We start from the raw sequence: 22,001 nt of genomic DNA, 5'->3' as shown, positions 1-22,001 counted from the left end.
AATTGTATTCCATGACGCTTTTAAACAAACAAGCACAATATTTATATAAGTTTTATTCCTGTGGTGTGATGGCTCTACATTCCGTGCACGATCATTTTCTACGTCTGAGCTTCGTAAAAATTAAGGTCAAATACAGATTAAATGCGCATTTTTCATATTAAATAAAGAAGGAACATTTATTAGGAACTGGATCATTACTTTGTCAATGTGTGTTTTTCTAAACTCCCGTTTATTAGCGTGTGTGACGTCACCTCTGCAGGATCGCGATTAATGTTGACAAACGTCACGTAGACGCTCATAATCGCAGCTAAATAAAAAGAAAACATGTCCATAAACGCAATGTCAATGAAAGATTCTATTTTTATAGAAAAGCGAACCGGATTATAAAGAGGATCAAGCAAAGTAGCACATTCAGACTTTATTTTACTCATTCATAAAACAATGTCAACATTGTGGAGTTGTAACACCTAAAAATATACAAAATAGTCACTTTTACAGGACCTTTTAAGCATGTATTACTCCGCGAGAGCCTCTGGGGTAGAAATCGCACTGTTGACATTAAACATTTCAAGTGCGCTTCATAGTTTTAGAATTACGGTAGCCAAATGACAACAGTGTTACGTTACGTCACGTGACAATGGCAACGAATAGTTGGGCGACGCGTCAAATGTTACCCGGGTCGTTTGAATCCGACGTCGGGGATGCTCTGTATATTACTGGGTGACCCGGGTAGGCTAAACCCAACGTTTTTGTCCCCCCTCTAACGTCACCCTAGTGCCTGGGGGGAATTGCACGACGTCGGACGGTTTGACGCCTCGGGTTTGAGGACGTGTTGGGTTAATCATAACACGAAAAACAGAAATATTCTACTTAGTTCAAGAAGGTGTGTAGGAAACAGAAGGGCTTGCCCCCCAGACAAAAAATTTACTCGCACTGTGTCTGTCACTCCCCTGGTCTCCATGTGGACAAGTAAAGCCTCAGGGTTTAATAGGAGCTACAGAGCTGTTGACCTCATCCTCCCACATGGAGGAGACACAGCAGGTTGCAGCTGACTCTTGTCAGGGAAGGTGACTATATGGTCATGTTTGATTGTCTTTCTTCATCAGCAATAGATGTCGTTCAAGTTTATTTCTCTGACCCTGCAGTTGTATGATGACGTCTAACAGCAGTGTTGCTGTGCAGTATCTGGGAGAGTTGGAGAGAATCATGGTCTCTGTGTTCACTGGTGTGCCTTGTTTTATGTTGTTAACTATTAATATCATTATTTTGTTCACTCTGAGGAGTAAACTAGTGTTTAGAGAGACATCACGGTACATTCTTCTGACTAACCTTCTGATTGCAGACACTCTCTATATGATGATCAGTCAGATCATGTACATCTTGGCTAACAGCAGAGTTTTCTTTTCATATCCTGTGTGTGGATTACTCATCCTCTATGCTATGCTCACAGAAAGCATCTTTGCCCTGACTCTGGCAGTGATGTCCTTGGAGAGATATGTGGCTGTTTGTTATCCGCTACAACACTCAAACATTGTCACCGTGAGATCCACAGCAGTGTCCATCCTTATAGTGTGGACTTTCTCTTTTGTGAATGTTCTGATTCGTATCGTGCTGATGTGTCAGTTTCCATTTGAAGAATTAGAGAGTCTGGACATGAAAAGAGTTTGTGACACATTTGCAGTTGTGTTGACCCCAGTTGCTGCTCAATATGATCGAGGATATAACATTTTTCTGTTTTCCTTTGTGGGCTTTATTATTATTATGAGCTTAACTTCAGTTTCAGTTGCAGCAAGGTCAGCCTCCACTGACAAAAAGTCATTTCGGAAGGTTCAGAAAACTCTGCTGCTGCACATGATCCAGCTGTTGCTTGGTCTGTCCTTCACAATATATATTCCTGTGTTTGTTACTCTGTTTCAAGTCATGAGTTGGATCGGTTTTGTGCGTATGATGGTTGTCATGTATGTTTTTGTTTTTTTTCTACCTAGAAGTTTGAGTCCCCTCATCTACGGTCTCAGAGATCAGACCATTCGACCCATCCTCTTGTCTTACCTTTGCTGTGGACTCAAACCAGCTGTAAAGACCAAGATCCTTCCATAGTACTACTGTCTTATTACTTATTACTGTCCTGGACCTTGATACAGACTCTGGTTTTCTTGATCCTCAACACAAACAATCTGTGACTCCCCTTCTTTGTGTTTGTTATTGTTGGAATAATAAACATTTGGTTCACATTCAGACAGCAATCAAAGGCCAGATCCATGATGTCCAGCAGTACACATATCAAGAAAATTCATCCAGCAAATGTACTTCAGAATGATGCGTTCATGTTTCTTTCACAAATTAATTACAGCTGAAATTAAATCCCATCTTAGAGTTGTTTTTTCATGTTTTAGTAAGAGGTTCTGTCAGATTTTTTGTGATCATAATAACAAGGTTTTGACATTTATCTGTGAACTTATCTGGACAACAGGTACAATTATTTTATATCCTGTATTAACATGGAAAACAACTAAATAAAATAATTTATTGTAAAACCAAATTTTTAGTGCCTTTTACAAAATGCAGTCTGCTTCCAAAACAATGTGCATTACATCCATACACATTCTGGTATTTTAATGGAAATAATAAAGAAATTATTAAAATTTGAAGATATATCCTCAGACTCACAAGCTAATGTTAACAATATTACCTTTTGTATAAGAACTAATTTTGAAATATATTATTGTATTTACCTTCATGACATTTGCTTTTATCATTAAAAAAAACCAAGGTTGAACTACTGTATATTAGTTTTAACATCCTGCTTTGAAAGTGTGTGAACTCTGTGACCCTGAATGTTTTTCTGTTCCTACACTCCAAGTTTCAATTTATAGTCATATGAGTAAGGGTTTATAAGAAGAGAAAACAGACACAAAACATTAACTTTGTTTATGTTAAGAGATGGAGTCAGATAGAGCCCTTATCCAGCTATGGGTTAATGGTCATAAACCCAATGAAAGAGGAGCGCCATTGAGGCAAATGAAAGGAAGACAAGTCTGGAGGTTCTGGACCACTTCCTGGGAGGATCTGGTGGGTGTACAGGATTTGAGGAAGAGTGGACCTAATGCTCGGACTTTGGAGTGAATTTTTTTTTGTAATTTGAACTTTTTTTAATAGTTTCTACATTTCTGAATAATCTGCATTTTTGTTATCTTTGTATCTTGATTTTTGTAATTGTCTTGCATGGCCTATTTTTCAAAAATAATTTGACCCTAAATAAATGTTTTGTATTAATTCAAAGTTTCACTCTTCCTTGGATCAAACAAATGCGCAGAATTCAAGAGAGAAGCAGAGGACTGAGTTCTTCAATACATTATAATGAACAAAAAACTAAATCTGTGGTTGAATTTATTTATTTTTTTGTTTGCAGCCAAAAATATCTTTGCATACAGACCATATCAGCTGCGAACAATTGTGCGTGTGGGCAGCTTTGAGGTAAAATGTTTCCACAGGTATAGTGTGTCTGGGGTAATCACAAACAGTGTCTTGCTTGTGTGGCGGCACAAGCACGGATGGGTTGGTGTAAATATATAAGAATTCACAATTATAGTTGCCAGACAACGCCACTCTGGGAATTTCACCAAGAGAATACTACATTTAAGGTACTGTAAGGAAATTACAACTTTACTGTAATCAATCATCTAGATTTAACAAACATTTCAAATAGTCACTTGATTAACTGATAATCTTTTATATTTAATTCATATTAAATAATCATTTTCTTGCATTGCATTCACTGACTGCAACAACTCACAGGCCCAGGTCAAATTAAGCCTTGCACACACACAGAAAGATTAAACAATCCCAGCAATTCTGTGGGAACCTGTTTGAGAACTCACACTGAAAGACACAACAGACCAGCAAGTCGCTGGGAACAGACTCTCTCTAGAAGACAACAACCTTTGGTAAATTTCCTTGACGACCACGTGCGACGGCCATCATTAGAATCAAGTGTTTACAGTTACTGACCAATCCTACATGTACAATTGACTAGAGGCGTTAACCTGGATATTCTACTATAAAGATCCACCATTTTGTGAGATCTTTGCGTTCTGGCATTCAAAGTGCGATAGATCTCTCTGCTTGCTAGCGCCCGTGTTCACGTAAGTTGTCTCTGATTTTTGCATAATTCACTAAACAAGCATTTTTTCTTAAACTCATCCATGTGTCTGTCCTTCATTTTCCACCACCACGTACGAGACTGGGGAGGGGTCGGTTCACCAGAACACAAAATACCCACAACTTGCTGCCGTGACCTTTGGCGTGGACTGATGGTTTGAAGGCCTTTTCGATTCCGAGACGAGCTCTGAGCTGATTTTTCTCAAGGCAACCAGGCCGCGCGGCAACTATACCTTACTTCAGGAATCAGGTGAGAAAGATTTTATCTTATTTTTTACATATATTTTTTAAGTTTATATTTTTGGTTAGGAAAGATTACTTATATTTATATTTTATATTAGTTTTGGTTGCCTGGAAGAATAAACGTAAGTCTCTGGTTCTGTCACAAATTTAGATTATATATTTCAATAGTGCTTTAATAAGCTAATGCCCGTTTTTTGGGGTATTGCATGGTCTTTTGTTGTTTGTTGTTGTTTTAAGTGTAGACGACATTATCGTGTCCCGGGTTGAAGTTTTGAAGAAAAAACGTTGATTAGAATTTAAGTTGAATTGATAGGCAGAGGAGACGGTTCCACGACCTGGTAACCCTTGGGAATTCAGAGTAGGGGTGGAAGTATAAGTTGCTCCCTCTACGGGGCGTCTGACATTTTTAATTTTAGATTCCTAAACTAGTTAGGATACTTGGCCTATGGTTGATTATGGTAGACGTACCTTTTCGGTAAGCCGAGTAGCTATCATAAATTTGGGGATATGTGGTGATTTAAGGGGTCTCTCTCAATATCCTGGTCTGAAGACTCTGCCAGCTGTGGGTGTGTAGGCCAGTTAGATCTCATTGTTTCTGCGTCGAGGGGCTCCACAGGTATTTGGCAGTATAGTTAGGGCTAGTTAATTTTTTCCGAACAATCACGGTGATGGACAAAGTCTCATTGGTGATTAGGTTAGAGTTAGTTCGACAGGGGTTGAAATAGATGTATGAGTTGAGGGGTCTCCTATCCAGGGTGTTTGGAAGCTAATTGAGCGGTCGAGGGGCTCCCGCCATTATGACTTCGACACTTTAGACATGACAGGCTGGTAAGAGTCTCGTACCACGTAGCATAGTGTGTCTCTCTGACCTGTTTTGGTAAAATACTGTTGTCGTCGTATTGTCATGACATATTGTTTTGTTTAAATTGTCTGTGTCTGTATATTTTTATCTTTTGAATATTTTTTTTTCTCGCTGCGGTACCTGTAAAAAATTAGCATTCATTTGTGTGAAATCTCAGACTTTCTGTGACTCAGCTGAGAGTGCAGGTTCGTGTGTCTTTGGACACTATCTCTTGCTGATAAGAACACTGCTGCTTGGCAGACTTGTCTGGTCAGCTACTGCAAGGCCAACTGAGCTCCGAAAGAAAGTTTCCTTTTTGGTGGGAGTGGTTTCGCTTGGAGGTTGAACTTTTGAGACTTCCCTCTTTTCCTCACCGACCCACCCATTGTATTCATGTCTTCTTTAAACGCACACACATTCTTACGTCATCTTGAATTATATTCACTATTGGGTTTGATATAATTATCTTTTCTCTTTATAAAGTAACATTCTTTGTTGACTTTTACTATTAATCCTGTTTCTTAATTAAGGTATATATGAATATATACAGTTAATTAGTGGTATAATTGGTTTAAGAAGAAAACAAACCAACTCACATTTCAATTTCCTCCTTCTTCTGCTGTGTTCAATAACAATAACACAATTACCATTGATTGATTGTTGGCACACGTATTAATGATCTTGACCATCCTCTCTTCCTATTTCACATTGTCAATTGATCAACTTACAATTGGTCACATTGCGTGTAACTTTTGGTGTTTTGTCTTGCTAATACTGCTTATCTAAAACAAGTGTGTCATTGACTGCTTGCACATGTATACGTTTGTTGTTATCTAGTTCCTGTTTTCTCTTTTTCTACTCTCAATTTCTGATCTTTGGTGTTGTATTTGCTATGCTGCCCCCTGCTGGTTTGCTCTTTGTTTACTTCTTAATTGACTTTTGTTCTGACTCAATTGGTGTAATTATTTAATTATTGAATCAATTGCAGTTTATTCTGTTTTCTTAGTTTTTCAATTATTACTTTAAATAGTGTATATATATATATATATATACACATACTGTAAATATATATGCAACTAATTAGGAAGTTAAATAAATAAAAGTTGTTAATTGAGAATTGTTTTGACTTTAATCATTTTAATTAATTAGTATATATGTGATTAGATCTAATTGCATTTATTTTCAAATTATTCCATTAATTTTAATTTTATTATTTTTATTATTAATATCTTAATTTACTATTTTGTTTTACTTATCTCTGATTTTATAATATTTTGAATTAGTTAATTAAAGTTTTGGTTCTTAATTTAGATTTTTAGATTCTTCCTCTTTTATATTTTCATTTAATTGTTTATTATGGTAATTGCTTCTTTAGCTATTATTATTATTAGCATTATTATTCATATTATTAATATTATTAATTTGTTCTATTCATTTATTGAACTCCTCTTTTTAAGACAAAAGTAACTTTTACTACAGGTGACAAGTTAAGGCTCCTGACAGGGAAGAAAAATAAGAAACTTTACTCTGTTTTAACCTAATGGTAAATCTTATGAGTGGGTTACTCACATCAATGATTTCTGAGAATTCATAATAAATAAAATAGTTAAACAAAGTGCTCTCATTGAGCTTGATACAGCTAATTAAGATTCCACTTAAAGACATGAAAGAGCTTCTCTAAAAATAGAGAGATGATAGTTGATGATAGTTCTAGGGTCCTATCATAGCTCCCGATTGGCCACTGGCTGGAGTGCATGGGTGTGGCAGGAGAAGAGGACGAGGGTATGGAGACAAACAAAGAATTTTGGTTGACAATGGCGCAAATTGAAGCAATTTGAGCTGAACAAACAATAACTCAACCTCGCCCAACTCTCCACCAAGAATGAACTTCTGCTCCAGAGAGGCAGGCAGCTGTACTGGTTCAATGTGATTGAACATCTGATTTCCCTGATCTTGAAAAGACTTTTGAGACTTCATTCCTATGATCCACCTTTGGTACCCCCACACTGCACTATGAACTATGTCTGGGATGATGATGAACGTGATTATGAAGATAAATGGCACGATCTGGTCACAAACATGAACTTGACTCTTGTCTGCAATGACATTTTTGTGGGTCGTGATGGTGTGGCTGCTGAACTAACAAACGAACAAGGTGTTCTCTAGGCTCTCTCTGACACTTCTGTCCCTCGTGTTGCTCCTGCTGTGGTTGCTGGTGGAGAAGCTATGGCCCTGAGACACATGATTAAGAAATGCAAAGTTGTTTGCGATTTGACGAAAAAAGCATACAAATCTAGCCTGTTAGAGACATGATATCTTAAGATGTAACAGTAAAAAATTAATCCCAGAATAACATACTCTGATTGCTCCACTCAGAGCTATGATGAAAGCAGCCATAAGAAAACAAAACGAAAACGTGTGAGGTCGACTGATGCAGAATTTTATTTAAACTAATTAAAAGTGACTCTGTCTAGGGCTGCTGACTTGTCACCTCCAGAAACTAGACTATAGAGAATAGACAATAAAGAATATACTATAGAGACTAGACTATACTATACTAAGCCACTCCATATTGATGCGAGTGAAATTTATGTTATTGTTCTTTGGTAATTAGACTTAAAATAGTGAAAATGGAAAAAAAAAAGACTAAAATACTGTAGGAGGAAAGGTCAAAAAAAAAAATAGATTAAGAGATAAATTAAAAGAAACACTGAGAAATATTAATATGACATTCTTCTCTCTAGTTGCATAAACCAAACACCTATAGACCAAGAGGAAATCTCATTGAAGTGAATATTAATTAAAGAAACTAGTTAAGATAAGCAAAATAGTAATCTAGAATAGATACTGTATTTCTGTTGTGGGTAAATAATCAAAGAGGTCTGACTCACACCTGATCTAATTAACTATAACATTCATAAACAGATTTGAACTCACACAACAATCTTAGACATTCACATAGATATTACAAATAACACAGTGATCTCACAGACAAACAAACAAACACATGACTTAAATTTTAAATTGAATAAGATAAAAAAGTGTCTCTGCTACAACCTGCTCCCTGTGTGTGAGAGAGTGAAAGAATTCTCTCGAACACCCGCCTCTGTTTCTCTCTCTCCATGAAGTCAAAACATACTGATAATTTGAACTCTCTGCTAACTTCAAGGTTTATTCAAATAAAACACATGACAAACTTTAACAGACATCCACAGATCAAAGTTATGAATACACAACCCATGACACACACACAATATCCTCATCACCGCCTGAATAGATGCATAACTGACCTTCTCATAACTTCTGATCATTCTTATCCTGTTAGAGGTGGTGTTGAGAAGCCCTCCAGTGAGGGAGAAATAAGAAGCCACTGTCCACTGCAGACTTTTAAATATATCAAAAGATCTCCTTCTTAGAAGGTGAACAAGAAACATGAGCCAGCATGAGTAAAACTAAAAACTTGACTAGCATACTTTTAAATATATATATGAACAAATGTAGTTTTAGGAAACTACTCTTTGGACATGTTTTGAAATAGTTAAGATGTTTAAATTACCAAACACAAGAAATCATGATTTGCGAAAAATACAACTTCCCACAAACTAATAAGACTTTACTTAAAGCTAAAAGAAGGTACATATTGGTGTTATATATTTAAAAGGACAATCAAATGGGCTGGAAAATGTCCAAACATTGAGGAAGTTTCAAAGAACAGAAAACATATTGTTATGATTAAACATATTTCTCAGAATTAATCATTAATCAATTTAAGAAGATGTATTTTTTAAATAAATTAAAATAGAATACTTTTATCTACATGAATAGCAGCCAATAATACAATAGACAATATGAAAAGTGAAACTTGGAATTAAAAACTGAAATTGATTAATTGAAAAAGTTCAATAAGAAATGGAAATGTGTTTCTAACATTCTAAGGCAACTATAAACATTAACAAAAAATATAAAGCAGGGAAAAGAAATTGACTCTGGAAAATGTAAGAATAAATTAATAAATTAATAAATGATGCCTTCAGGAAAGAAAATAGTAAATAATCTATTTAGAAACTACAGAATCATATCAATCTTTAAATTAACTTTGTTAAGGGTACATCTACCTTTAATCTAAGTTGATCAAAAAATAAGAACTAGAGCAAGAGATTGATGGAAAATAAACAAGTTGAGTTCTAAATTAAAATATGGACTAGCGTAATTTATTGAAGGAATTTAATTACATAAGCATTGAAAATTACTAGTCTTCATCCACATGACAAAATGAACCTGAATAAACCTAAAATAAATACCAATTTGAAATACTAGAGTTTAACAGTTCTTTGGGGAACTTTAAAATAAAGATAATAAATTGGTTGTAACGATAAGACACTTAAAATTAAATTAAATTGAATTGGTTAATAATGGAAAATAAGGTTACAAATTTTAGAGGAGTTCTATATCTAACAAAGGAGAAGAAAAAAAAAAGAAAAGAATGAATCATTATAATTATAATCGGAAAAATATTTTATAGAGTAGATTTTTACTTTTTTTTTTTTTAATTTTTAATTTTTTAATTTTTTAATTATTCATAAATTAAGTCTTAGTTAGTCTTTTATTAATTGGTTAAACTTAGGTCCGGAAATCCAACAATAGAAATGCTAATATAGAAAAAACAAATTTGAATAAATAAACGGATGCAGAAATGGTTACTTTTGACAGTCACTTTTTTATATTTGATATTATCCATTTACTTTAGCAATAGACTTTCAAACCAAATCTAAGAGGAATAATAAAGATTAAACAAAGCTTAGAATATTTTTTTTAGCTAATAATGTCATATATTTTAATTTAATTAAATTAATAATTAATTAATCTAATTTAAGAGAGTTAATACAAAGAGTATTATGATTAATTAAATGATTTGACAATAGATTTGGATATAAAGTTATTCAAGAAAACATTTTTTAAATACAAATAAATTAGGTTGTTCTATTTGTCCCTCAGGGGGAGGACTTAGATAGATACTTAGCTGGATAATAGGTTTGTTACGTGTTTGGTGATTCTTGTTGCACGGTTCTGTCGATCAACACTGCTGAAGGGAGCTCTGTCCAGATTGCATTCAATTAGTTTAAATTTTTGGTGTAGAAAACAGCTCGAGAATAAGGTACGACTGTGTTTTACTATCTCTCTGACTTGGGTAGTAAATAGGAAGGGGTTAATTTTGTCTGCATGAAGTAGTATGAGTCAATTCTAAATAAAAAGCATGATTTAAAGATGTATTGTTTCTCATTTGTCCAAAGAATGCGATGCTGTTCATGTCTTTCCTATGTTGCAGGACGAGCTCAATGATGCACTGTTGACGGGGGAGTACGTCAACAACACCTCACACGAAGAGCCCACATCCAAGTCGCCGAAAACGGGGCCGCTGCTTTCTTTTTACCTCGTTAAAGAGGTTTTTCAAAGCAGTGGATACTGGCTCCATATCAATATATATTTTATCAAAATCTCTACTTATCTCTAATTATTATCAAAATAGACTTATTAGATTTGAGTTAGTTATTGTGAATATGTTTTTTGATGATTTGGCATTCTATTACTTCAGTTTTAATTCATAGCATAATTTGGAATTATTATTATTATTTTTTTTTTTTTTGGATTTTTTCTTTTTTTTGTGATTTGAGAGAAATGCTCATAATGTATAATTGTTTCCATTAAATTCATCTGTGTTTCCTCTGTTGCTTTCTCACCATATGTAATCTTTGTGTGGCACTATACGGATGATAGTTTGGCATGTTTAGTTTATAATCAGATTCGCGATCATTATTTTGAAATCAGACTTGTCTTTGTTTTATTGCATCATTAGTTCATGATGCAATCAGGGGGAGTGTAAGGAAATGACAACTTTACTGTAATCAATCACCTAGATTTAACACACATTTCAAATAGTCACTTGATTAACTGATAATCTTACATATTTAATTCATATTAAATAATCCTATTCTTGCATTGCATTCACTTAAACTAAACTCAGGTTCACAACTCAAAGGCCGAGGTCACAAAGCCTTGCACACACAGAAAGATTAAACAATCCCAGATTCCAGGACGTCTGGACACCTGTTTGAGAATTCACTCTGAAGGACACAAGTCGCTGGGAACAGATTCTTGAAAACAACAACTTTTGGTAAATTTCCACTACGATCACGTGCAACCGGCCATCTTAGAATCAAATGTTTACACTTACTGACCAATCCTACATTCACATTTGACTAGAGGCGTTAACCTGAATATTCTACTATAAAGATCCACCATTTTGTCTGATCTTTGCGTTCTGGCATTCGAAGATGTCTGCGATAGATCTCTCTGCTTGCTAGCGCCCGTGTTCACGTAAGTTTGTCTCTGACTTTTGCATAATTCACTAAACGAGCATTTTTCTTAAACTCATCCATGTGTCTGTCCTTCATTCCATCACCATGTACGAGGCTGGGGAGGGGTCGGTTCATGGGAACACAAAAACCCCTAACATCCTCCATCGACTCTTGTGAAAGAAATATTGCTTTATTACAATATTAATGTGTTTTAAACTGCTTACTTCTTTATCACAATATTAATGTGTTTGTTTTGCCACAATGCATATGTGTTTGAAACCACTGATTGCTTTAGCACAATGTGTATGTGTTTGAAACTCCTCACAAGATGTATCCCATCAGGGGTCAGCAAGGGCAAGTGAAAGAGAGGGGACGAGTCGGGAGGGGGCAGCAGAGAAAGAGCAGATGACTATGGTATGCACCCTAACCTTGAGTGTTATCTGTAAGACTGTTTTGAACTGCTGATGCCGATGCTGTGATGTAACCTGCACAATGAATCTTACTATGGACAAACTGAATAAAGGAGGGGGGACAAAGAGCTTTCGTTGGCAGTCTGTGAGATCTGACATCCGTCTTGGTTCTGCTGTCCCTCCGGAGTGAAGACAAATCTCTTACTGGTGTGAGTCTGAATATTTTGCTATTGAACTGAATTTGTCTGTAAAAACTTTTGCAAACAGTTTTTCTGACAACTCTCTGATGTTGAAAAGAGCATCACGATCATAGAGCCGAGATGTTTGAGACATATCTTTAGTGATATGAGCACAATATCCGGACAAGTAGTCGTTAAAACGACTGTTTTTGGCAATTATTGCAAGAGCTCACGTTCAAGCAGGCCAATCAAAGGCTTACCGGAAGCGGAAGTGTCATTGTTGTTGTCTGCATGTTCTACCAGTTTCTAGTTGCCAGTGTCCCGTTTCATGCTGTGGTTTGTTTGGGTGGGAATGTGTCCAGGAGGAGTGTCAACAGGTTGACCAATTAAGTGGATTTGGATATTTTCCCTCAGCCAAAACAGCTTGTCACCTTATCTAAAAGTTCAAGTTAAAACTATAAAATCCAACTGAAAGTCATATATCAACTACATCCAGACACACCGTCGCCTTCTCTGTGCCCAAGCTGATTCAAAATTATGAAGCGCAAAATACAACAGTATGTGGCATGATGTGGTGAGAATATGACAATTTGAATTTAAAGATATAACGAACAACTCTTCCTTAGGAATGGCACTTAAGGAAATAGTTAATAATAAATAATAAATGCATGTAGGGTCAGCAACAAGTGAGGCAGAGGTTGTCGTTTCATTTTCAACAAACACTTTTAGTTCAAAGAATCAAGTTTTTCTATAAAGAAATACCCTCAATATCGGGAGAGACCAAGTAACCACCTTGATGTAGTCACCCAGTGCTGACTATATCAAGCAAGAATGGGAAATGATAATCCCAAGCTTCAATGATGAATGTTCTCAGTTCCTGAACCCTTATTGAGTGTTGTTTGAAGAAAGAATAACCAAAAATACCAAACATGAAAAGTATCAAGTTAAAAAATGAACCACAAATAGGGGTAGGTATGGTGGGTTTATGACCTATCACTGGGAAATCAGAAAATTATAGAAAGGCATCAATAAAACCAGAAAAGTAAATTTTATCCACAGTAAATGGAATAAATAATGGGTCATTTTTATGCTTTTTTATAAAAAAAATCAGACAATCATCGATTTTGGCAAAGTGATAATATGGTCAATATAACTTGTTGTGTTCTCATCTGTTACTCCATGTCAAGAAATATCTGAGGGTGGTTATGTCACTCAACTAGTCAGGTGAACACCTGGAACCTCCCTTCCATCTCAGGTTTAAATAAGAGCTGACTCTTGGACAGGGAAGGTGACTATATGGTCATGTTTGATTGTCTTTTTCATCAGCATTGAAGTTTCTAACTCTGATCCTGCAGATGTATGATGGTGTCTAACAGCAGTGTGGCTGTGCAGTATCAGGGAGAGTTGGAGAGAATCACGGTCTCTGTGTTCACTGGTATCCCATGTATTGTGTTGTTAACTATAAATGTCATCATTTTGTTCACTCTGAGGAGTAAGCCAGTGTTTAGAGAGACGTCACGTTATGTTTTTCTGACTAACCTTCTGATTGCAGACACATTCTACATGATGATCAGTCAGGTCTTGTATGTCTTGTCCAACAGCAGAGTTTTCTTGTCATATCCTGTGTGTGGATTACTGGTCCTCTATGCTGTGATAACAGAAAACATTTCTCCTCTGACTCTGGGAGTGATGTCAATAGAAAGATATGTGGCTGTGTGTTTTCCACTTAGACACTCAGCCATCTTCACCATGAGATCCACATCAGTGGCCATCGTTCTAGTGTGGACTTTCTCTTTTGTGAATGTTCTGATCCGTATTGTGCTGATGTCTCAGTTTCCATTTGAAGAATTAGAGAGTCTGGAAATGAAAAGAGTTTGTGACACATTTGTCATGATGCTGACTCCAGTTGCTGCTAAATATGATCGAGTATATAATATTTTTCTGTTTTCCTTTGCGGGTCTGATTATAATTTTCAGTTTTATTGCTGTTTTAATTGAAGCCAGGTCAGCCTCCACAGACAAAACTTCTTCGCGGAAGGTTCAGAATACTCTGCTGCTGCACATGCTTCAGCTGGTCCTCGGTCTGTCCTCCACCATATTCGTTCCTATTTCCCTTCTTCTGTTTAAAGTCATGAGTTGGATCAGTTTTGTGCGTATGATGAATTTCATGTATGTAGTTGTTTTTGTTCTACCCAGATGTTTGAGTCCCCTCATCTACGGTCTCAGAGATCAGACCATCAGACCCCTCCTCTTGTCTAACCTCTGCTGTGGACTCGCTGTAATGATTTCTTATTAGTTCTGTTTTACTTCTCCTGTCCTGGACTCTGACTCATACTCTGGTTTCTTGATCTTCTTTGTTTTTGTGTTAAGTAGTTAAAATAACACAAGCTTCAATTTACATTTAGACGGCATCAATGGCCAGATCCACAATGAGGTCCAGCAATGCCTATTTTAAGACTCTTTATCCTGGAAATATGCTCTGTTTTAATGTAATGTTTGTTATTTTAAATGTGGATTTAAAAACAGCTGATTAAAACTTTTCTCCCTTGTCTCAAGGTAAAGGTTGTTGTTGTTTTCGTTTTCTTTTTTTGTTTGTTTGTTTGTTTTTTTATTTTATTTTTGGTATTCTTTTTTATTTTTTATTTGCCTTTGTATTGCTGTGTTTCTTGTATCTACCTGATAGGTAGGTGACTTGAATAGGAGGACCTTGTTGTATGTATACTACATATTATGGATATGTCATCTATGATTGATGTGAATTGACAATAAACAAGTTAAAAAAAACAAAAAACTTTTCTTTTCTGCATGAGGGCTTGATTTGTTTAAAGAATATGTATGAAACTTCTTTAATCATTAATCTTTTTTAGACTCACTTTCTATGTTAATCAATGTTATGAAAATGCTCCCTTGTCATACTTGTTATACTATCTTTATTTTTTCATCTATATTTTTATGAAGACAAATTAATTAGTAATTCGGTTATTATATTTGTATATAGGAAAGGGAAATAAGCTGGTAAAAAGCATTTTGGAAGAAATAAAAACTACATTAAAAATACTACATTACTAGATTACATAAATCACAATGGTGTTTTTTTTATCAGTCAATCTCAATTTTTATTTTTTCAATAAAAGTGCCTTAAAAAAATATTTTACAATTCTACATTAGTCACATTAAAGTATTGGATACAGGAGTTACTCAGTTATTTTAGGCCCTGGGCAACTGAACTCAGACCCCATTCTCGTTCCCAGGCAAAAAAAAACATGTTTTCCTCACATTTCCATCGTTGTCCTGAACTGAACTGAGCTTGTCTGAAGTGAGTAAATAATTATGTAATTATTATTTTTAAAGTGCTTTTCTCAGACCAGGGTTACAAAGCGCTTAAACAATCAAAACAATACACAGTTAAAACACATGCTTTAAAAGGCCAAGATAACAAAGAGACAAACACAGCAGCCCCAAGATAATCAAACGCAGAGGGAGAGGAAGATCGTTCCAAAACTTAGGACCAACAGCCTGGAAGGATTTCTCTCCTCTGGTCCGGAAGCGTGTGCGCGGAACCATTAGCAGATTCTGATCCACAGACCTCAGAGCCCGACATGGGGTGTAAGGCTGGATCAGATCATTGATGAAAAGAGGACCATGAACAGCTCTGAAAGTAAGAACCAGAATTTTAAAACAGATCCTGAAAGAATCTGGCAGCCAATGCAGAGTTTTAAGGTACAGTCAAGGTGACTGTGTGCAGGGCTTGTTGTTGTGTTTTTGTGTATGCAGTATTTGTGTAAATTGCAATCATCTGTCCCTCACACAAGCAATTTAATATGCTAGATTACATTCTAGCGTTGATTAATTTACCATATTTTCGACACTATAAGGTGCACTGGATTATAAGGGCCACTGTCAATTAATCCATTTTCAAACCTTTTTCACATATAAAGCGAACCAGATTATAAGACACATTGTTCAAAAAATGTGTTTTGATAAGTCAGTCAATCAAATGTTGGTGTTCACAATAACTTTCCACCCAGTTCAGCTGTAACGTAAAAAAAAAAACACAAAATTGTTCAGTTACAACACGTAAAAAAACAATCGTTTTTTTCATTGTTCATTCTGCGTCGAAAAAAACCCTCAAATTCCTTATCTGCAACATCCAAGTTTCAAAGTCTTGGTGAAAGTGTGTTCACCTTCTGTCATCCACTGCTCTAATGCAGCTCGCACTTTAGGAAAAACCCCAAAGTTTTGTTTGATACGATTAATTCTCTCGTGTCTCCTGCTCCTCAAATCACGCCTGTCTTCTGTGAAGCTGACAGCAATGCATTGTTGAGATTTTTCATTGACAAAATTAAATTGATCAAAGAGAAAATCTCTCCCCCTTTGTTGGGAACCCCTACTGTCTCTGAGCCCATCTCCTCCTCTTGGTCATCCTTCACTGCTGTATCTTTGGGTGATATTTCAGCACTAGTGAACAAGATGAAACCCTCCTCTTGCTCAGATGACGTCCTTCCTTGTAGGCTTTTTATCAAAGTATTTGATGTAATTGGCCCCTGGGTTACCAATATGGTGAACCTCTCCCTTTCCACAGGGGTTTTTCCCAATGCATTTAAACATGCCATTGTGGAGCCTCTGCTCAAAAAACCAGGCTTAGACCCAACTGACCTCAGTAATTTCAGGCCTATTTCTAAGCTCCCTTTCTTGTCCAAGATCTTGGAGAAGGTGGTGTCCGAGCAGCTGTCTTTGTTCCTGGATCAGAGCGACATCCATGAGAAGTTTCAGTCTGGCTTCCGTAAACATCACTCTACGGAGACAGCTTTATTGAAAGTGTCCAGTGACATCATGATGTCGGCTGACTCTGGTAAATTCACTGTTCTGGTTCTCTTGGATCTGTCGTCAGCCTTTGACACAGTTGATCACCAGATCCTGCTGAGAAGACTGAGGGATGAAGTGGGACTGTCTGGGTCTGTGTTAGAATGGTTCTCATCTTACCTTTCTGGGCGCAGTTTTAGTGTATCTGCCAATCAAATGAGGTCTGAATCGGCAGATCTGTTGTGTGGAGTCCCTCAAGGTTCTGTTCTGGGTCCTTTATTGTTTTTGCTGTACTTGATTCCCCTTGGTAAAATCATTCAGAGATTTCCAGATGTTTCTTATCACATTGTTGCTGATGACATCCAGCTCTACTGCTCTTTTGACCCAACTGAGCCCCAAAGGCTGAACAGCTTAGTCAATTGTTTGCTAGAAATCAAACAATGGCTGAGTGAAAACACTTTACAGCTTAATGTGGACAAAACTGAAACTCTGGTGATTGCTCCTGATGATAAGATTCCAGGGTTGAGTCAGTACTTGGGTGACTTAGGTCAGTCTGTCAAACTGAGCCTGAGAAACCTGGGTGTTGTATTTGATAAAGACATGTCTCTTGTTCAACACTGCAGAAAACTGACCAGAAACTGTTTCCTTCAACTGAGAAAAATCTCTAAACTTAGGAAAATGTTGTCACAACATGATCTGGAGCTTGTAATCCATGCGTTTGTTTCTTCTCGTCTGGACTATTGTAACAGTTTGTTTTCATGTCTTAACAAGAAGGAGCTGTCTCGTCTGCAGTTGATTCAGAACTCTGCAGCGAGAATTCTGACCCGCTCAAGTAGGAGAACTCACATTTCTCCGATCCTTAAAACTCTTCACTGGCTTCCAGTTTCTTTCAGGATCAACTTTAAAATTCTGGTTCTTACTTTCAGAGCTATTCATGGTCAGGCTCCTCCTTACACCACTGATCTGATCCAGCCTTACACCCCAGCTCGGTCTCTGAGGTCTGTGGATCAGAATCTACTTATGGTTCCACGCACACGGCTCAGGACCAGAGGAGAAAAATCTTTTCAGGCTGTTGCTCCTAAGCTTTGGAACAATCTTCCTCTCTCTTTGCGCTTGATGGAGTCTACTGACTCCTTTAAGAAACATCTTAAGACGTTTCTATTTGTTCAGGCTTTTCCTTGAATTTCTCGAACTCCTGTGTTGTTCTCGGTGTTGTCTTGATCTTTGAAGTATGTACTGTTTTGAGTATTGTTTTTGATTGTTAAAGCGCTTTGTGACCCTGGTCTCGAAAAGCGCTATATAAATAAATATTACTTACTTACTTACTTACTTTAACTTTGAACACCCATTTTACACCAATATCTAGTGGCTTGAGTTCTTTAGTTAACTCAGTTAAGCCAAAATGATGGCAAGCATGTTCGTGTTCACATTGTTATGGTAACAGTTTGGATCGCGAGAATAGCGAGGTCAAAGTTCAGCTTCCGGATCCAGTGTGTTGTTATCTGCACAGCAGGAATGAACTCTGGGAGTTGTTCAATAAAGCCTCTGTCTACTTCTTAAATCCTTCACACAACAACACAGGACATGCAGTATATATTACTACTGTAATGATTGTAGCCTTATAATTTCAGAACGTGTAGATTCTGGTAGAATGAACTGTTACCGAAAATCAGAGAGACCCAGGCGCAAGCAAAACCCAAGAAACAAGTTCAGTGTGGATCAATTTATTCAACACAAATAAGCAGCAGGCAGGCGGGGGCACTAAGGATGCTTATGCTAACAGAAAACTAAAACTAAAAACACAACTAAGCTAATGCACAAAACAAAACACAATCTGCCCAAAGGAACTGAAGTACTAAATGATAAAACTAGAACAAAGCAAAATAAAACTAGGACAGGGCAAAACTTAGGGAACTTAACTTGGAGTGCAGAAGGACAGGATGACTGGAGCAGGAAGATGCAGGCACTGGACGAGGAGGTATGGCAGACGATTCAGCGACCAGGAAGCATGGAGACTTGAAGCAGAAGCAAGAAGACTATAAGCAGGAGCTCGAGCAGGCCTGGAGTTGCTGGGTGTAACATTAACTTTAAAATACCTATAGGTAAGTATACCTGAAGTCAGAGCACAACCTTTAAATTCTAGTACAAAGGAAACTATAAAATAATTAATTAAATCATCTTATTAGTGAATTATATAGCAAGATTTTTTTAATCAATCTCATGATCTAAAGCACTATCGTAGCGTGAATAATGTTCTTTACTGAAAAAGAGGATCTTAAATTGATCAAAACTTAAAACAGCAAAAAGAATATGTGTACAATGATGAAAAATTTTATAGATTTATTAAAGAAATGGGATGATGGATGATAAGAAGTTTTAAACTGTATAGCCCGTTGAAAGTCTTCAATGGTTCTGAATGGTCGATGAATAGTAACTCAATGCTGCCTATAATTTGGCTCTACTCCACATTCCTCAACTATCCAACTGTTGTCTTTATAGCTTTAACACTCATTACAGAATGGGAATCAGGTCACAGGATTGAACAGACATGGCAAGATGATAGTTCCATGTCTACAGTCGACTACCTGTAACTAGTGTACCGAAGGATTAGTATTGTTTGATTATACAAACGTACCATGGTTCATGTTTCCCACTAGATTGCTAAGTATGGATATTCACTGACCCTGAAGCATTTTCCGGTTCCAGTGAGCCTTTGATCGGCTGCTTGAACGTAAGCTCCTGCAATAATTGCCAAAAACAGTCGTTTTAACAACTATTTGTCCGGATATTATGCTCATATCACTAAAGATATGTCTCAAGCATCTCGGATCTATGATCGTGATGCTCTTTTCAACATCAGAGAGTCGATGGACGATTATAACCGCGACCGTTACCAATGTCCGGTGAATATGTTTCCGGCTCCGCTTCTCATCGACTCGGACTCTGTGGAATATCGTTTGATCTCTCGGGTACCGGGCGATTTCCACAAGCGATCGAGTTGGTCTGGAGTTCAGGTCAGGATGAGACGCGCAGTCGCGATCGCTCGGAACAACTCTGACGTCATCGGACGTCATCGATGTTTGATCGACATTCCTCTCGCGGCAGAGTTTGACGACACATCAGCGCTGCCGTCTGTCCAGACCTCAACTAAAGGTGGTAAGATTTTTTTCATTTCCTCTCTTTAATTCGGCTTTTACTACCGAGTTGAACTTCAGTGAGAGCTGGTACCCACGTGACCGCTATTCGCTTCAAAAGATCCCGCTCTGCGCGCCTGTCAGTGACGCGGCGTCGTCAGTGACATCATCGGTGCTGAATGTGGGACTTCTTAATGTTCGCTCCATTACTAATAAATCCTTTATTCTTAATGATCTTTTCACAAGAGTTAATTTGGATTTATTATGTCTTTCTGAGACTTGGCAGAGAGAGGAAGAGTTTATTCATCTGAACAAACTCTGTCCAGTAGGGAGTGCTGTCCTGGGAAAGCCTCGCCTCTCTGGTCGTGGAGGAGGTCTTGCTACTGTTTTTAGGGAGAGTTGTTCTTGCAAAGTGATTCAGACACAGGAATTCACTTCTTTTGAATCTCAGATGATCTTGGTTGGTTCTACAAGACCTTTCTATTGTGTGTCAATCTACCGTCCGCCTGGTCCTGCGGCGATGTTCTTGAAAGACTTTAGTGACTTCTTATCTTTTATTCAAATGGAATCTGTCCTTATTCTTGGAGACTTTAATCTTCATGTTGATGACGTCACATCTTGTTCTGCTAAAGAACTTTTAACTTTAACAGAAGCCTTTAATTTTGAGCAACATGTTTCTGAACCCACTCATCAAAAAGGCCACATTTTAGACTTAGTTTTTACTCTTGGCCTGGACATTTCTAATGTATCTGTACATGATGTCCATCTGAGTGATCATTCTCTTGTCTTGTTTAACCTGGACTTCATCTCTGAACCTAAGCCTTTGAAAGTTAGGTCTCAGAGGCGTGTCATCTCAGCCGATACTGCAGACAGTTTTTCCTTTGATGACTGCCCAGACGTGGACAGTTTGATTCACTGTTTCACTGATCATTGTGTTGAAATACTGGATCAAGTGGCACCTGTTAAATCGAACTTTCAATGTAACGAAAATTCAGAAAAAACGGTGCCCTTGGACAAATGAAGATCTCCTGAGTCTGAAGAGACTTTGTCGAAAGACTGAGCGTCTCTGGAATTCCACGAAACTTGAGGTGCATAGACTTCACCTCAGGGATCTGATGACTTCTTACAATGAGATGGTAGAAACTGCTAGATCTGATTACATCAGAAAACTGGTAGCAGCAAATAGGAAAAACCCCAAAGTTTTGTTTGACACGATTAATTCTCTCGTGTCTCCTGCTCCTCAAATCACGCCTGTCTTCTGTGAAGCTGACAGCAATGCATTGTTGAGATTTTTCATTGACAAAATTAAATTGATCAAAGAGAAAATCTCTCCCCCTTTGTTTGGAACCCCTACTGTCTCTGAGCCCCTCTCCTCCTCTTGGTCCTCCTTCACTGCTGTATTTTTGGGTGATATTTCGGCACTAGTGAACAAGATGAAACCCTCCTCTTGCTCAGATGACGTCCTTCCGTGTAGGCTTTTTATCAAAGTATTTGATGTAATTGGCCCCTGGGTTACCAATATGGTGAACCTCTCCCTTTCCACAGGGGTTTTTCACAATGCATTTAAACATGCCATTGTGGAGCCTCTGCTCAAAAAAGCCAGGCTTAGACCCAACTGACCTCAGTAATTTCAGGCCTATTTCTAAGCTCCCTTTCTTGTCCAAGATCTTGGAGAAGGTGGTGTCTGAGCAGCTGTCTTTGTTCCTGGATCAGAGCGACATCCATGAGAAGTTTCAGTCTGGCTTCCGTAAACATCACTCTACGGAGACAGCTTTATTGAAAGTGTCCAGTGTTATCATGATGTCGGCTGACTCTGGTAAATTCACTGTTCTGGTTCTCTTGGATCTGTCCTCAGCCTTTGACACAGTTGATCACCAG

The 22,001-nt window shown here is 37.3% G+C and overlaps 2 protein-coding genes across 3 annotated transcripts; both read left to right on the top strand.

The window, feature by feature from the left end:
• The first annotated feature begins 1,062 nt into the window (after nucleotides 1–1,062).
• Nucleotides 1,063–14,642, top strand: LOC148066333 (odorant receptor 131-2-like). 2 transcript variants are annotated; one of them, XM_087807233.1, is made up of 3 exons: nucleotides 1,063–1,117; nucleotides 13,514–14,271; nucleotides 14,383–14,642. In XM_087807233.1, exons 2-3 carry the CDS (start codon nucleotides 13,547–13,549, stop codon nucleotides 14,480–14,482), a joined length of 825 nt encoding a protein of 274 aa, XP_087663359.1. In that variant the 5' UTR covers nucleotides 1,063–1,117; nucleotides 13,514–13,546; the 3' UTR covers nucleotides 14,483–14,642. The 2 variants fall into 2 exon arrangements, with proteins under 2 accessions (XP_087663359.1, XP_087663358.1); XM_087807232.1 differs by having other exon boundaries at nucleotides 13,514–14,642.
• On the top strand, nucleotides 1,153–2,097 carry LOC148066334 (odorant receptor 131-2-like). The gene is made up of 2 exons (XM_087808148.1): nucleotides 1,153–1,879; nucleotides 1,988–2,097. The coding sequence occupies exons 1-2, from the start codon at nucleotides 1,153–1,155 to the stop codon at nucleotides 2,095–2,097; spliced, it is 837 nt and encodes a 278-aa protein (XP_087664274.1).
• Nucleotides 14,643–22,001: the final 7,359 nt, after the last annotated feature.

The sequence above is a fragment of the Callionymus lyra genome, chromosome 14 (assembly GCF_982586985.1).
Source record: "Callionymus lyra chromosome 14, fCalLyr1.hap1.1, whole genome shotgun sequence".
NCBI classification, from domain to species: Eukaryota; Metazoa; Chordata; class Actinopteri; order Syngnathiformes; family Callionymidae; genus Callionymus; species Callionymus lyra.
This window is presented reverse-complemented; position numbering and strand designations above follow the sequence as displayed.

Coding starts and splice junctions, on each gene's coding strand:
- LOC148066334 (XM_087808148.1), top strand. CDS start 1,153: ATGACGTCTAACAGCAGTGTTGCTGTGCAGTATCTGGGAGAGTTGGAG. Junction 1,880..1,987: donor GCTGTTGCTTGGTCTGTCCT/TCACAATATATA, acceptor TTCTACCTAGAA/GTTTGAGTCCCCTCATCTAC.
- LOC148066333 (XM_087807232.1), top strand. CDS start 13,547: ATGATGGTGTCTAACAGCAGTGTGGCTGTGCAGTATCAGGGAGAGTTG.